General features: G+C 36.8%; 1 protein-coding gene across 3 annotated transcripts in view; it reads left to right on the top strand.

The window, feature by feature from the left end:
- Nucleotides 1-751: 751 nt before the first annotated feature.
- The window catches only part of LOC131153067 (sister chromatid cohesion 1 protein 4), a 58,272-nt gene continuing 44,211 nt past the window's right edge, over nt 752-14,812 (top strand). The window contains exons 1-2 of one of the 3 annotated variants that reach the window (XM_058105100.1): nt 778-1,238; nt 1,341-1,481. In XM_058105100.1, coding sequence (XP_057961083.1) covers nt 1,358-1,481 — 124 coding nt within the window. In that variant the 5' untranslated portion in view covers nt 778-1,238; nt 1,341-1,357. Of the gene's footprint in view, nt 1,482-14,812 lie in introns of all 3 variants that reach the window. The other 2 variants (XM_058105101.1, XM_058105102.1) reach the window with 2 other exon arrangements.

Below are 14,812 nucleotides of genomic sequence, written 5' to 3'. Positions count from 1 at the left end.
AATCAAATAAAATCACAACAACTACTATAGTGATGACAAATTCCTCGCAAACTACTCTTTAGAAAACAAACATGATCGAAATTGGAATATATATATTATAATAAAAAAAAAACTCCACTTTTAAAAGGAATATCGAAAAAAAGATAAAAGACATGACCACATGCTCCTTTGACAATAGCAAAGATTGTATGCCTTAGTCATTATCGGTCATTTATTTAAGAGAGTTCACGCGCTACTCATGTTATAACTATTTTTGGATGCATTGAATTTGACGGATATAAAAATTTGTTAAGCTTATTTATAAATGAAATGTTTTCCGTATTTTATCTAATTACTTTAATTTTTGTTCTTTCTTTATTTTCTCAGTATTGTTGTAAGTTGTGGAACAATCTCTCTTGTTTATTCTTTTATTTAGTAGTTTGTTATTTTTTATATGTTTTTTTTTTTTTTGAGTTCAATTAGTGCATGCTAATTAAAAGTGTTAATTAAATTAAATATAAATTTTAATTCACTAGTTTTTAAATAAATAAATGATTGTGCCAAAGGAATATAGAGTTGCTAGTTTTAGTTTCAACTCGATGCTTCGGTTGGCGTACAAAATGGTTTAAAACACATGTTAAATTATCGCCCCCAAAACTACCGCCACCACCGGAAACCAACACGATCTCAGCGCGGTCCAGCAATGGTCATTAAATCCAACGGTCATGATTGCGCATTTCTATTACTACATTACACTCGAGACGCACGGAATATTTTCCAAAGTTCGAAAGTCTGAAATCCAAACAGAGGCGCTTCGGAAGGCTCATCACGTCTCTCTCTCTCTCTCTCTCTCTCTCTCTCTCTCTCCTCTCCCTTCTGTCTTTCTCACGCGTGAATGCAGATGGATCTCGACCAAGTACGGCTGCGTGCGTGCTGCTGAGCTTCTGTGCAACGGAATTCCGGGCCACGGCGGTTCTGGGGTTTCGAACAGCTTCTCCTTTCTGGTGAAGCTAGGGTTTCCGCTTTCCCAAATGTTCTACTCGCCGTCAACGGCTTCATTTTGAGCTGTTTTTTCTGACCTTCAGCTTTGAGCTCTTGATTCCATGGGGCTTTGCGGAATTCCGCCAAGTCGGTCAACTTGAAGTGCGTTTTGTGCTCGAGACATCTATAATTTAGCTTTCGGTCATCTTCGAGGCGAAGAAGGCGGTGTAGTGGTACCTGAGGCGCGTCTAGGGTTTTCTGTTGCTTGAGAATTTGGGGTTTGTGCAAGTCTTAATTTTTATAATTTTTTGGTTGGAAGCGAAAAGTTTGGGTTTTGGAGCGGATTTTGAAGAAGCTTATTTCAATTATATGAAATCTAGGGTTTGGGTGGGGAGAGATGTTTTACTCGCAGTTCATATTGGCCAAAAAAGGGCCGCTTGGGACGATATGGATAGCAGCACATTTGGAGCGGAAGCTTCGCAAGAATCAGGTTGCCGATACCGATATTGGAGTCTCTGTTGGTCAGTTTATTCAATCCTTCCTCGCGTATTTCAAAATCTCTGAATTATGTCAATTTTTGTAATTATTGCCATCCTTTCTTTGCCGATTTGTGAAGCGCTAAATCTGTTTGATATATAACACTTAAAAATTAAATAGAAGAAAATTTAGTAGTAAATGACTTTTAGTAGGGAAAATGCATCTCTCAAACTCAAAACTTCTCAATATTTTTAAAGCGTAGGTCCTACATGCTTTAATTAAATTTGCTTTAAAAATGTTCAAGTTACAATTATTTCTTCCTCTAATATTAACTGCAAAGGCTGGAAATCTATTGAAACTGTTGAGCTTCTTAGTTTCTGGATTTAACTAGATGGAGCTATTTTGATTGGTGGAAAACCACATGTATAGGTCTCCCAGGAGTCCTTTAATTAGCCTGATTTTAGAAAGCAATTTATGCTCGTCTTTTCATTTGAAAATTTCTAGAATATATTAATTAGAGCTTCAATGGTAAAATTATCTATGTGTTTTCAGCTGCTTTGCATTAACATGATGAATGCTGTTAAGTGGACAAGATGATCTTAGCATGTGCAGTTACTGAAATACTGAAATCTTTTAAATATATTTTGTTGGATTCTGGCTATGAACGTGGGGATTACTATATCTATTCAAATACATGCTTTCTTATGTAAAATATGGAGTGCTGTTACATTCATGTGAAGCAAGGAGTTTTGAGCCTGGAATGAGGTTCTTGATTCCAAATTCCAGTGATTTTCTGTTTCAAAAGATGCCTTTTGCTTCTTTATATATTGAATATCCAGTTATAAATGCTAGTATTGATGCATGTGCATAATGCAACAACAGTTATAACATGAATTTACCGAACTCATTGGCTGCAATTCTTAGGGACTTTTTGGTATCACTATAAAAAATTATGAAAATGAAAATTATAAGCAAAAACTAAAAACTGGAAACAAATACTAAAACCGAAAATCAACAACCTGGTTAATATTTATAAAATACAAATTAAAAGTTTAATTGAATAAATGCTCATGTCCTTGAACCAAATAACAATTAATAAATATGATTTAAATAATAAAAACATAAAAAGGCATTAAAAATATTATAATTAAATAAAAATTTTATAATTAAATAAAAATTATTGTAATTAGTTTACTTAACTTATATTTCAAAACTCATTTTATAGCGCTACCTTATTGTAAATGAAAATTGAAGAATAGTAAAAATATTCTTAAATGATTTATTAATTTTTTAAAAAAATCTTTCAAAAAATTTATAGATATTTTTTATTTTAGTTTCAATTAAAAATTATGTTTAAAAACTGATTTAATTAAAAAAAATTAAATTTTCATATTAAGCTATTTGGCAAGTGGTTGCCAAAACAACTAAAAAATCATAAAATTTGGTTTTTAATTTTTTCAAAAATAGCTGAAAATGTACAACAGAGATGTAAAACTGGCAATGTAAAGAAATGTGTTTGTAGCAGCCATTTCTGCACTTCATAGAAGTGAAAAAAAGTCCAGAAATGATACCAAAGAGATCCTAACATGGCCACTATTCAGCCACTACCTTGGCTGCAAGTTTCAATTATTGTCACTATTTCAGTGATTTAAAGGCAACAGGAAATAGTTAATGGCAGTATTCCATGATTCTATGTTGGTTGCAATTCGAACATGATCAACCCTCTGCCACTTATTCCAGTTTCACCATCATCATTACAACCAAAATACCAAATCACAAATATGAGTGTTACCACCTCCAACATCAGCACTCCCATCTGCTGAAATCGGCATATGCTATACTTTTATCAGTGTTTTAAAAGGCGAAGGCATAATGCGAGGCCTTTAATCCTCATAAGGTGAGTTGTAACCCCAAGGAATTAGGGTGTAAGCCTTTTGAGAATTTTATTATTTTTATAAATAAATAAATAAATTATTACATTACATGTATATTAAAAAATGTACAAAAAATAGAAAAATTTCAAATAATGTTGGGAAAAATGATTTGTAAGCTCCTTCTTGGGCAGTCTAAGTGTATAAATATAAAATCATTCAAGTTAACCTTGCTAAAAGATAATCAAACACTAGAGTTCAAATACCACTCATGATTCAAGATGCAATCTTCAATTATTCTGTTAAGGCTTAGGTTCAAGAGTTTAAGGGATTCTCTCAAATTAGAGCATTTGTTTGTACACATATGATTGAATTTTGCTAGCCTAGTTTAAAATCAAATTTGACTTAAAATGCCCAATCTCAAAATGTGTAAGCCTTGACCAAAAAATTGCAGAAAGCACACATTCTGGGCAAATGCATAAGCTTTACTATGTTGTGTGTTTGTTTTTTGAGTTTGGAATTTTAGACAATGTCTGGGGGCGTTTAGGCACATGCCTTGTCTTTAGGTGAGCCTTTATTGGTCCTTTTTAACACATTGTATTTTATAATTGGCAGGTAGATAACTTTGGTTGGGTTGTAAAGAGCTTTTCTCTTTGCCTGTTTATTAATCCTGTTAAAGAATGCGAATCTGTATCCTGCTCTTTTGGGCTTTAATCTGCAGCTTTGGCTTTCAACTTGTTAATGTAGTGTAATATTCATACTCTAAAAATTAATAGAAGTATGTCGAAAAATGGTGAACTATTGCTAAAAATAGAGACAGTATACTTTTCAATAAAAATGTAGAAGTGTATGCTAATCAATACTCAGTAACTATGTATCTCTAATTTAATTTGATAAAAAAATTTACTAAGTTAATTGAAACAATATAGCATTGCTAGTTATGGTGCCCAACTTGCGAAAACCAACTCATTTATTCCTCATAAAAGGTTAGCCAAGACTTTAGATTGGAACTGCTAGCACGAAGCATTATAAAGGAAATCCATTGTGAATCCTAAATTCTTCATGACTGAAAATTTGTTGATCCTATTTGTAAACAAAATAGCATAAACTGTTGTCTTTTGTGTCAAAGATTGCTTTCAAAATTATATTGTTTTGATACATTGCCTAATTTGGTTAAAAGGATGATATAAGAAATTTTGAGGTCAAGAAGAATGTGAATACTACCAGTGTTTATAAAACATAAAAAATGAATTAGCAGTTGTTTGTATTGAATAACTGTGTAACATGTATTGAATTGGAATTTTGCTAACAGATATATATTTTATTTATGGGAAAATATATCCTATGTCTTTGGATAAGTGGATGCCATTTTGTCAGGAATGATATTCTTCTAATTCTACATTTTAGCACAAGCCAAAGTTTAAACAGAATGTAGTTCTTCCAATTTAGTAGTTCTCCTGTTGAAAGTACTAAATAATACACGTAAAATTGCCAATTACTGTTGCATTTTGGGTACTTATGTGAAGCAAGGATTTTTTAAAGATAGAAAAGAAATTGTTCAAGAGATGGAAAAAAACACAAAGGGGAGGACATAAAGAAACAAGGCAAAAGGGATAACAAAACACTATCCAATAAGACCCAAAAAAAAGGGGGAAATCCGCCCTCTGATTGTGCTGCAAATCATTTAAAGAAATATCCCAAAAACATTAAAAGAAAGTTTGCAAAATAAGGCAAGAACTATGTCTCATCTATCTTGGAAAATATTCTCGTTTCTCTCTCCAAAACACATGGAGGCAAGCACACCTCCATAAAGTTTTTATTTCATCTCACAAAACCATAAAATTCTTTCCTTATGTTCTGCAATAAATGAGATGCCTATACCTTACCAAGAATATCGAACAAATGTTGGCTTTTCCAAAAATTTAAAGAAGTGATATGTTGATATTTGTTTAACGTAAAGAGGAGGAGAGTGATGAATATCTATTTGGATTGATTTTTTTGGCGTAGAATGTTATATAAATATTGAAAAATTAATATTTATCATAGATACTATATTTAAATTATTTTTTTGATTGGAAAAAAAAGTTAGAAGAAATATCAAAACAGTGCAGCCAGCCAATCATTCTCTAAATCACAATGTTTTTAAAGGCGAAAATGAGGCGCACCTTGAGGCGTTTTAGGGCAAAAACACACCAAGGTGTAAGTTAAAAGGTGCAAGTCCACAAAAGCGTATGCCTCAGGCGAGAAGGCATACGCATCAGGCAAAAAACCTCGCCTTTTTACGCCTTAGAATCCATGCGTACGCCTTTCGGTATCCCTGGCCAGAACCCAGAACGCAGCCTCTGCTTTCTCTTGAAGCCTCAATGAAGCCTTTGCTAACTCCGACGAAGCTTGACAAAGCCTCTGCTCCCTCTTGAAGCCTCTGCTCTCTTTGACGAAGCTCGACGAAGCCTCTGCTCTCTTTCCGAAGCCTCGATGAAGCCTCTGCTCTCTCTTCGAAGCCTTCATTCTTCTCCTCTCTCAACAATTCCTCTTGACGAAGCCTACAGTCTTCTCCTCTCTCGACGATTTCTTTGTACGAAGCTTTAGATCTCTCGACGAAGCCTCCAGTCTTCTCCGACGAGTCGACGAAGCTTCCGTAGCTTTCCTCCAGCTCCTTCTCCCTCTCCGACAACTCGACGAAGCTTCTGTAGCTTTCCTCCAACGCCTTCTCCCTCTCTGACGATTCCTCCAAGCTGTCGTGGACCCTTCAATTTGATCTGCCTCTATTTATTTAGTTTTATATTCTTAGAAATTAGTGGATGACTTTAATTTGGCCTTTTCTTTTCTTTTGGATGCTTTAATTTGGATTTTTTTTAATTTATTTATTCTTTGGTAATGTGGCTCATGTTTATTTTTTAACATGTATTATTTGTGTTTTTTTTAATCTAAAGTTGGCTTATATAATATTTAAAAATTATATTTTTTTCTCCATTATTCTAAAATTTGTCTCATTTTTTTATTATGTATAAATTGATTTTATTTATTAATTATTTTAAAAAAAACAATCCCAAAATGCTTACGCCTCAACGCCTTGAGGCTTATGCCTCGCCTCAAAGAGGGTAAAACGCCTCGCCTTATGCCTTTTAAAACACTGGCAAATTACAAAAACAAATTCCTTTGAAACATCCTGCTGCAGAAGCCCACAAGGAAGCTAGATTCTGAATCTTATCCCAAAGAATAATCCAAGACATCCTGTTCGCTGGAAAATTATGAGCATTTTACTCCAACCAAATCTGCCAAACAAAAATGACACACCTCCACAAGGCCAAACCATCTTTACCCCTCCCAAAACCTGAAAATGAAATTGTCAACAAATCTTCCATTTGACTCTAGACACCAACTCTGTCCAAATAAGCCAAAAAAGATTATTCCACACCCTCTATGAAAAGGAGCAATGGAAGAACATGCAAGAAACAGATTCTGAATTTTCAAAACAAAGAGAAGATTACTTAAATATAATATAATATTTCATATTTATTATAGTGTTGGCTATGTTGTACCATATTTTGAGGATTGTCATGCCTCTGTATTTGTGTCATTTTTTACTAGTGCTGTGGTGTCAATGTCCATGCTTCATAGCATATATTTCATTTAGCTATGGCAAAACAGATGCCATGATAGCTAAAAAAAAATTCAGAAAACTTTGGAACTGCTAAAAGATAATTATAAGACACTATATAATCAAGCCCTCTCCTTATCCTTTTTCCGCAAGCCCCTAGTGCTCTCCTTATCCTCTTTGGTGTCGTTTGTCATGTTCGACCACGACTCCCCTCGTGCTTGAGTAGTCATCTCCTTTCCATAAGCCCTGGTTTGAGCAGTCCTCTGTGTTCGTCTCATTCTGGGCCTACCTCTTTGACCTTTCTCTTTGATTTTTTGGTGCTTGCTTGCTTCCCATAGGTCGACTTTGTGACTGATTTGCAAGCTCCTCCTTTTTCCTTAGTTTAGCAAGCTTTCTCTTGGTTCACAAGCTTCTTTGGCTTGGTTCTTTGTTTGCTTCCTGTATTGACGTGATGCCAAGGGATGGAGAGTGCATTGTGGTGTTTTTAGGTTGTAAGGAAGTCTTTCGATCTGGTCTTTGAAGGGGAAGTTTCGATTTACCTTGAATCACGGAATACAATAGGGGAAGAAGGGTCTCCATCTTCCTAGAGATGGCTGAATTTAGATGGTTTCTTGAATCTTGAGAAGAATTTTGGGCTTCGAAAAAATCATACCGCAGGCAAGTTCTTGGTTTAGTCGATCAAAGAATAAGGATAGAACCCTCACTTTGAAGCTGAACTTAAGGTTGTTTGGGAACTATCTTGCCTTTATGGAGACCAACAATAGTGGTTGGAAAACCCTTGCATTTTTAGAGGGGTTTGAATCCAAGGGATGGATGAAGATCTCCTTGGCAGCCGAGTTAGGCTGCCGTCCACAAAGAAAGGCTCGACATCTTCAGTCATTCAACAAGTGGAGAAGAAGCTGACGACTTCCCCAATGGATTTGGACCCAATTCTCAACAGATCAGTCCCCTTGTGCCCTTGTCCTCATTGTGGCAAGCCTTTGAGTCTATTGCTGAGTGGTGGCTTGACATCCAATCCACAGGTGATGGGGAAGACGAGTGAGCGCATATGATCCTTTGCGAGTGTTGTGGGGAAGATGAGCAAGTGCATATGATCCTTTGTGAGTGTTGTGGGGGAGAAGAGCAGTGCTATAGGCAACTCTTTGGATTTCTTAAAGCTTAATAAAGGCAATCCCAAATCCTTCGTCTTGTTTGAGGATGTTCGACCTTGCAATCTCACTTTACCACTCAAAGTCAAATCCCAACTCTTTTTCTCCCTTTAAGCTGGATGATGGTCCTTTTGAAGCTGTCAAAAAGTTAGCGCACTTTGGGAAGACTATTCCCCTACAAGATCTCCTCTCATAGGCAACTGCAACTCATGAGGAGACAGTTTTGGAGTAGGAACCCCCTAATTCTCCAAGTGATATTGGAAGTCTAGCCCTTGTCCCAACCCTTAGTACTAGCTATGACACTTTTTGTGCCAATCCCAAATTTAAGGATTTGGTTGATAGGCCCAATTTGAAACTTTGAATGATTTGGAGTTAGACAATGCTCAATTCAAGAATCAGGTATCTATTTGGGTCCTTCGGAAGTTGAAATTGGTAAGCAAAACCATAGGCATGTGTTTCGAAGAATTTGAGAACAGAGCCTTACAACTGTTTGAGGATATTGAAAGAAAGAGGAGAGGAAATGGGAAGCAATCATAAAAAACCAGTAGGCAGTGTCAAAAAGTTGGACGCCAATAGGGAATTAAAGTGCTTGGAATGTACAGTGAACTAGGTAAAAATAAGAGGATGCTTAGAAATGGAAGAGGTATGTAGTAGTCAGAGCCTTTGTGTTAAATCATGTCGAGAAAAATCATTTCCTGGAATGTGAGGAGTCTCAACAACAAATCCAAGAGGAGTGTAATCAAGTCCTTTCTTAAGGATTGGGGGTGGAGCTAATGTGGTGTGCTTGCAAGAGAAGCTAAGGTGGAGATGATGGAGCGGCTTTTGATCAATGACATTTGAGGCCGAGATGCTTGTGATTAGATACCCCTCAAAGCAGTAGGTAGCTCAGGGGGCATACTAGTCTTGTTGAAGCCTAGTGTTGTGGAATTGTTTGACCCACTCCATAAACTCCTTGGCAGTATCTTGTTTGCTCAAAAGCACGAACGATAACTTCCTGGATTTTCATAGGGGTGTATGGCCTAGGTGAAGGACCTCCTAGGTCTTTTTTTTTGGAATGAGCCTTCGAGATGAGGTGTGGATGGGATGCTCCTTGGATTATTGGAGATTTCAATATGATTATTGATGTTAGCATGAAAGAAGTGGGGATAGCCTTGAGACTAGTAGCATGAGATAATTCCTTGACTTAATAAATGTGAATGCCCTTATTGATCACCCTTGCATTGGTGCGGTTGAAAATTGGAAATTCATTTTCCTAACGTAATGTAGAGTCTACTCCCTAGGCCCATCTCAGATCATTTCCCTCTTGACACCCCCCGGGGGGGGGGTGTTAAATGGGGGTGAACCCCCTTTCGCTTCGAGAATATGTGGTTAAAACATGATGGTTTCTGGAGTTAGTGAAAATTTGGTGGTCTTCTATTATGGTCACGGGGAAGTCTAGTTTTGTGCTTGTCTCAAAGTTGAAAGGAATAAAAGAAAAGCTAAAGATATGGAACAAAAACATTTTTGGGAATGCCCAAGCAAAGAAGATTGTTATCCTTAATGGCATCAAAGAGATTGATGAACAAGGATTAATCCGGGGTCTTGATGATGAATATAGAGCCAAAAGAGCTATGCTTAAGAAGGAATTGAATGAAGTTATTAATCTAGAGGAGATATCTTGGCGGCAGAAATCTAGAGCTTTCTAGCTCAAAGAGGGGGGCCGTGATACAAAATTATTTTATTGAGCAAAAACGCTCATTGTAGAAGTAACACTTTATCTAGCACTGAAATTGGGGAAATCACCTTAACTAGGGGAAAGGATTTTAGGAATGTTATTGTGATTTTTATAAAGACCTCTACACTGAACCTAAGGCTTGGAGACCTATAAAGGATGGCATCAATTTTAGATCTCTCATTTCTTCCACTGCAGGGTGGCTTGAGAGACTTTTTGAAGAAGTAGAAGTCCTACAAGCTATTAAAAATTGCAATGGGGATGAAGCACCTAGACCGAAGGGTTTCTCCTTGGTTTTCTTTTAGGCTAACTGGAGCCTCCTCAAACATGACTTGTTAAACATTTTTGAAGAGTTCCATAGATCAAGAAAATTCGTTAGTTGCATAATTACTTCCGGTATTGCTTTTTAACATGACTTGTTAAACATTTTTGAAGGATTTTTGCCTCACTAGCTAGGTGGGAAGCATTTATGAAATCATTGCCAAAGTACTAGCTGAGAGGTTCAAAAAAGCAATACCGGAAGTCATTGGTCAATATCAAAATGCTTTTGTCGCTAGAAGATAGATTATGGATGCAGCCCTTATTGCTAATGAAGTGGTGGATGCCTATCTGAAGGAGGGAAAAAAAGGAATAGTGTGCAAACTGGATATGTAGAAAGCTTTCGATCATGTCAACTAGAACTTCCTTCTTTATCTCCTCAAGAAAATGTGCTTTGGGGAGCTATGATGTAGTTGGATTGCTCAATGCATCAACACCGCAAGCTTCTCAGTGCTCATAAATGGCTGCCCTTCTGATTTCTTTCGCTCCTTAAGAGGCCTGAAGTAGGAGATCTTTTTCTGTTTATTTTGGTTACGGAGGTGCTTTGCCTTATACTGATGAAAGCTATTGAAGGAGGGATCTTTAGATGTCTTAAGGTGGGCAAAAATGGAAGGCTTACAAAAGTTTCTCATCTTATTTTCGCAGATGATACTATTATTTTTGTGAAGATGGCCCCCTTCATATCCTCAACCTTCATGCTATGTTTGGGAGGATGGATTTCGGACCTTGGATTTTGATTTGAGTGGATTTGGACAGATTTCAATACAATTTTATAGTACATTTTATCCAAATCCAATACAATTCCTAGTCCAAGGCCTGTCCAAACATAGGGTCAATGCATTTTGTTAGGGTTTGAGGCCGACTTAGCCCTAAAAGTGAACCATGGTAAAAGTGAGCTTATTCCAATTGAGGAGAACACCCAGGGGGGTGGACTTTCCTTGTTGGTCTTTTAGGTTGCATTGGGAACCTTTCTCATTAACTTTGGTCTCTCCCCTCGAAGTCAAATTCAAAGATAAAGGAGTCTTGGGCCCTATTATTGAAAAATTTGAGAGGAGATTGGCAGAATGGAAAAGAAATTTCTTATTGAAAGGGGGCAAACTCACTCTTATCAGAAGCACGTTGACAAATCTTCCAATTTGCTTCATGTCTCTCCTTCCCTTACCGACTTCATTCACTTGTAGATTGGAGGGAATTTAGAGAAGATTTCTTTTGGGCAGCTTAGGAAGGAGTTCAAATATCACCTTGTTAGATGGGTGGTCAAACAACCCATTTGCTCAGAAGGTTTGGGGTTAAAGTCCCTCCTCACATCCAATAAAGCCCTCCTCGAGAAGTGGTTATGGAGGTTCATGAAGGAGGAAGACTACCTTTTGGTGGGATATTATTATTTTTAAAGATGGGCTTGAGCACAATGATTGGACAACTCCCAATAGAAGAGGTCCCTATGTAGTGGGAGTATGGAAATTCCTCTGGAAAGGATGTGATGATTTTTTACAATTTGTGACATTTCAAGTGGGAATGGGACCAATGTTTATTTTTGGCATGATGTGTGGCATGAGAATCGTAACCTTAGAGCGACATTTCCTTCCATCCACGGCTTGGCTTGTGACAGAAATGCCCTTATCAATCATCACCTCCAAATCACTGATCAGGGATTTTTCTAGGACATTCCTTTTACAAGGAATGTGGTGGGATGTCTCACACTCTGACTTTTATAGATTTCTTTATAAATTTTGTTTCCAAAACATCCTACAACAACAACAACAACAACAACAAAACCAAGCCTTAAGTCCCACTAGGTGGGGTCAGCTATATGAATCCTTTTCCGCCAATTTATGCGATCATGGACTACTATTTTTAACAAATGTAGGGCTATTAAATCCTTACTCACCATCTCATTCCAAGTTATTTTAGGTATACCCCTACCCGTTCTACTGCCCTTCATAGTAACTAAATCACTCTTCCTAACTGGCACACTATGTGGCCTACATTGCAAGTGTCCAAACCATCTGAGGCGTCCCTCACTTATCTTCTATAGGAGTTACATCTAACTTACCGCGAATATGTTCATTCCTTAATTTATCTTTCAGTGTTATACACTCATCCATCTAAGCATTCTTATCTCGACAACTTTTACTTTTTGGATATTCTGTTTTTTTATTGCCCAAAATTTTGATCCATATAGTATAGTTGGTCTTATAGCTGTCCTATAAAACTTCCCTTTTAATTTTAAGGGTATTCTACGGTCACAAAGCACACTTGAAGAACTTCTCCATTTTACCCAACCTGCTTTAACTCTATGCATTATATCATCTTCAATTTCTCCTTTAACTTGCATAATAGATCCAAGGCATCGAAATCTACAAGTTCTATTTATTTCTTCATCATCAAGTTAAACTTTGTTTTCAATATTCCTCCAATAATTACTGAAACTACATTTCATATATTCTGTCTTATTTTTACTTATCCTAAATCCTCTAGATTCCAAAGCTTTTCTCCATAGTTCTAACTTAGCCTCTACTCTGCCCTTAGTTTCATCAATTAATACATTATCATTTGCAAACAACATACACCATGGAACCTCATTTTGAATACTCTTAGTCATTTGGTCCATCACTAAAGCAAAAAGATAAGGGCTCAAAGCAGATCCTTGATTTACACCTATGGTGATTGGAAGTCCTTACTCTTGTCATTACTCCATCGTACATATTCTTAATGACATCAGTATACCTACTACATACACCATATATATATATAAAACCCACTGTAGAAATCCCCTAGGTACCCTATCATATACTTTCTCTAAGTCAATAAATGCCATATTCAAGTCCCTCTTGTTTTCCCTAAACTTTTCCATTGATCTTCTTAAAAGATATATAACTTCTATGGTAGATCTCTCCAGCATAAAACCAAATTGATTTTTTGAGACCTTTGTTTCTAGCCTTAATCTTTGTTCAACTACCATTTCCCACAGTTTCATCGTATGATTCATAAGTTTAATTCTACTATAGTTATTACAATTTTGAATATCTCCTTTACTGATGAGCTAAAATGGGCTTTGGACAAAAGTGACATTTTCACTGTTAAATCTGAAAAAATTGCAATAACTCCCCTTGGATTCACATTTGGAGGACAACAGCCCTTCAAAGGTTGCCTTTTTTGCTTGGGAGTTTGTACATGCAAGTATTTTAACGCTCAACAATCTGCAGAAAAAAAGGCTTACAGACACGAGTCGGTGTGTTCTCTGTATGACTGACGCAGAATCAGTCAAACCACATTCTTCTTCACTGCCCCTGGACAAGGAACTTGTGGAATTTGGCTCTTTCCTTGGCTGGGCAGCAGTTCGTTACGGCAAATTCAGTTGGAGGGGAAATTTGGGCTTGGAAAGGAATCACAGCCACAAAGTTGAAGCGAAAGGCTTTGAACCTCATCCTTTTCGGCATCTTTTGGTGTGCTTGGAAAAGAAGAAATAAAAAAGCCTTCAAAGATTCATCTACTTCACTTCCAATCTGCAAAGACCAATAGATTGCTGCTGTCTCCAGCTGGCTTAGTGGGAAAATTGTTAATGACCATTTTGTAGTCCTTGATGTTTGCGACACTCTTCAGAGTGGTTGATGTTTTGTACCACGAGTTGGTATCGCCTTGATGCCTTGCTAATATTTTTTCTTTTTGCTGATAAAAACTAACTATATCTATGTCAAGTTAGCATGTTGACTGCTGTGTTAATTTCTCCACAAAAATTGGAAGGCTTATTCTCTTAAGAATAAATCTGTCCTAACATCTATCTTGGTTTATAAGAATATTTGGATTATTTATCTGCAAGAAAATGCTTCCTCATAACTTTCAACTTTATATTTGAAGGCTTAAACAGTTTTCTTGTAATGATACACGTACACGTGAATGCATAGTCATGAAAATTCTTGTCATCATGGATGTGAATATTGAATTTGAGTCATTTGACAAAGATAGTACACTGTGATGACCCTGTCCCTACCCTGTGACTTGACTCAGCCATGCTCGTAGAGTTGAAGGAAGATGTTGGGAGAGCCTTCGTATTAATAGACATCGCAACCCTAGTCCAACTAATTTTTGCTTAAATCCACAATCTAATCATTTTTTTTTTGTGCGACTCCAGACCCACCCAACTCTGTCCAAATATGGGGAGATTACTTCAATTAGAAAAGGGGATCGCAGGAGGAAAACAAAGTATTGTCTTTGTTCCTGAGAGTAAGAACAATGAAGGCTGGAGGAATCTTTTCGAAGTTTTACTGCATATTTCATTTGAACACAGCAAGGAGATTGTCATTAGATGTTCAGACAATGGTTTCTTGAACATAAAAGACATGAGTGGTTAACGAAGGAGCAGAGGGGAGCCTTGGGGCATCTGGAGAAGCACTCCTTCACAGAATTTGCCAGCAATGTACCGACGAAGGGAAAGAATTGTTCAGGAAGGAATGATCTAGAATCTCGTGATTGAGGAAAGATCCTCTAACCTTCTTACTCAGCCCAAATTTTAAAATTGCTTCAAAATATAATATTGGGCTCGGGAAACAGAAGTTTTGGCTTATTATTAGTGGGCCTCTTATTCCACTAAATGGGTAATTAAAGGTAAAGGGGATAGCGGGGCCAAGCCTTATCCAAAGGGGTGTTGGGCATGTCTCAAAAGTTAAGAAAACAGAGGCTAGTACCCATGTCCTAGAGAACACTGGGAAAAAACAGCGAGGAAGAT

The sequence above is a fragment of the Malania oleifera genome, chromosome 4 (genome assembly GCF_029873635.1).
Source record: "Malania oleifera isolate guangnan ecotype guangnan chromosome 4, ASM2987363v1, whole genome shotgun sequence".
Lineage (NCBI taxonomy): Eukaryota > Viridiplantae > Streptophyta > Magnoliopsida > Santalales > Ximeniaceae > Malania > Malania oleifera.
This window is presented reverse-complemented; position numbering and strand designations above follow the sequence as displayed.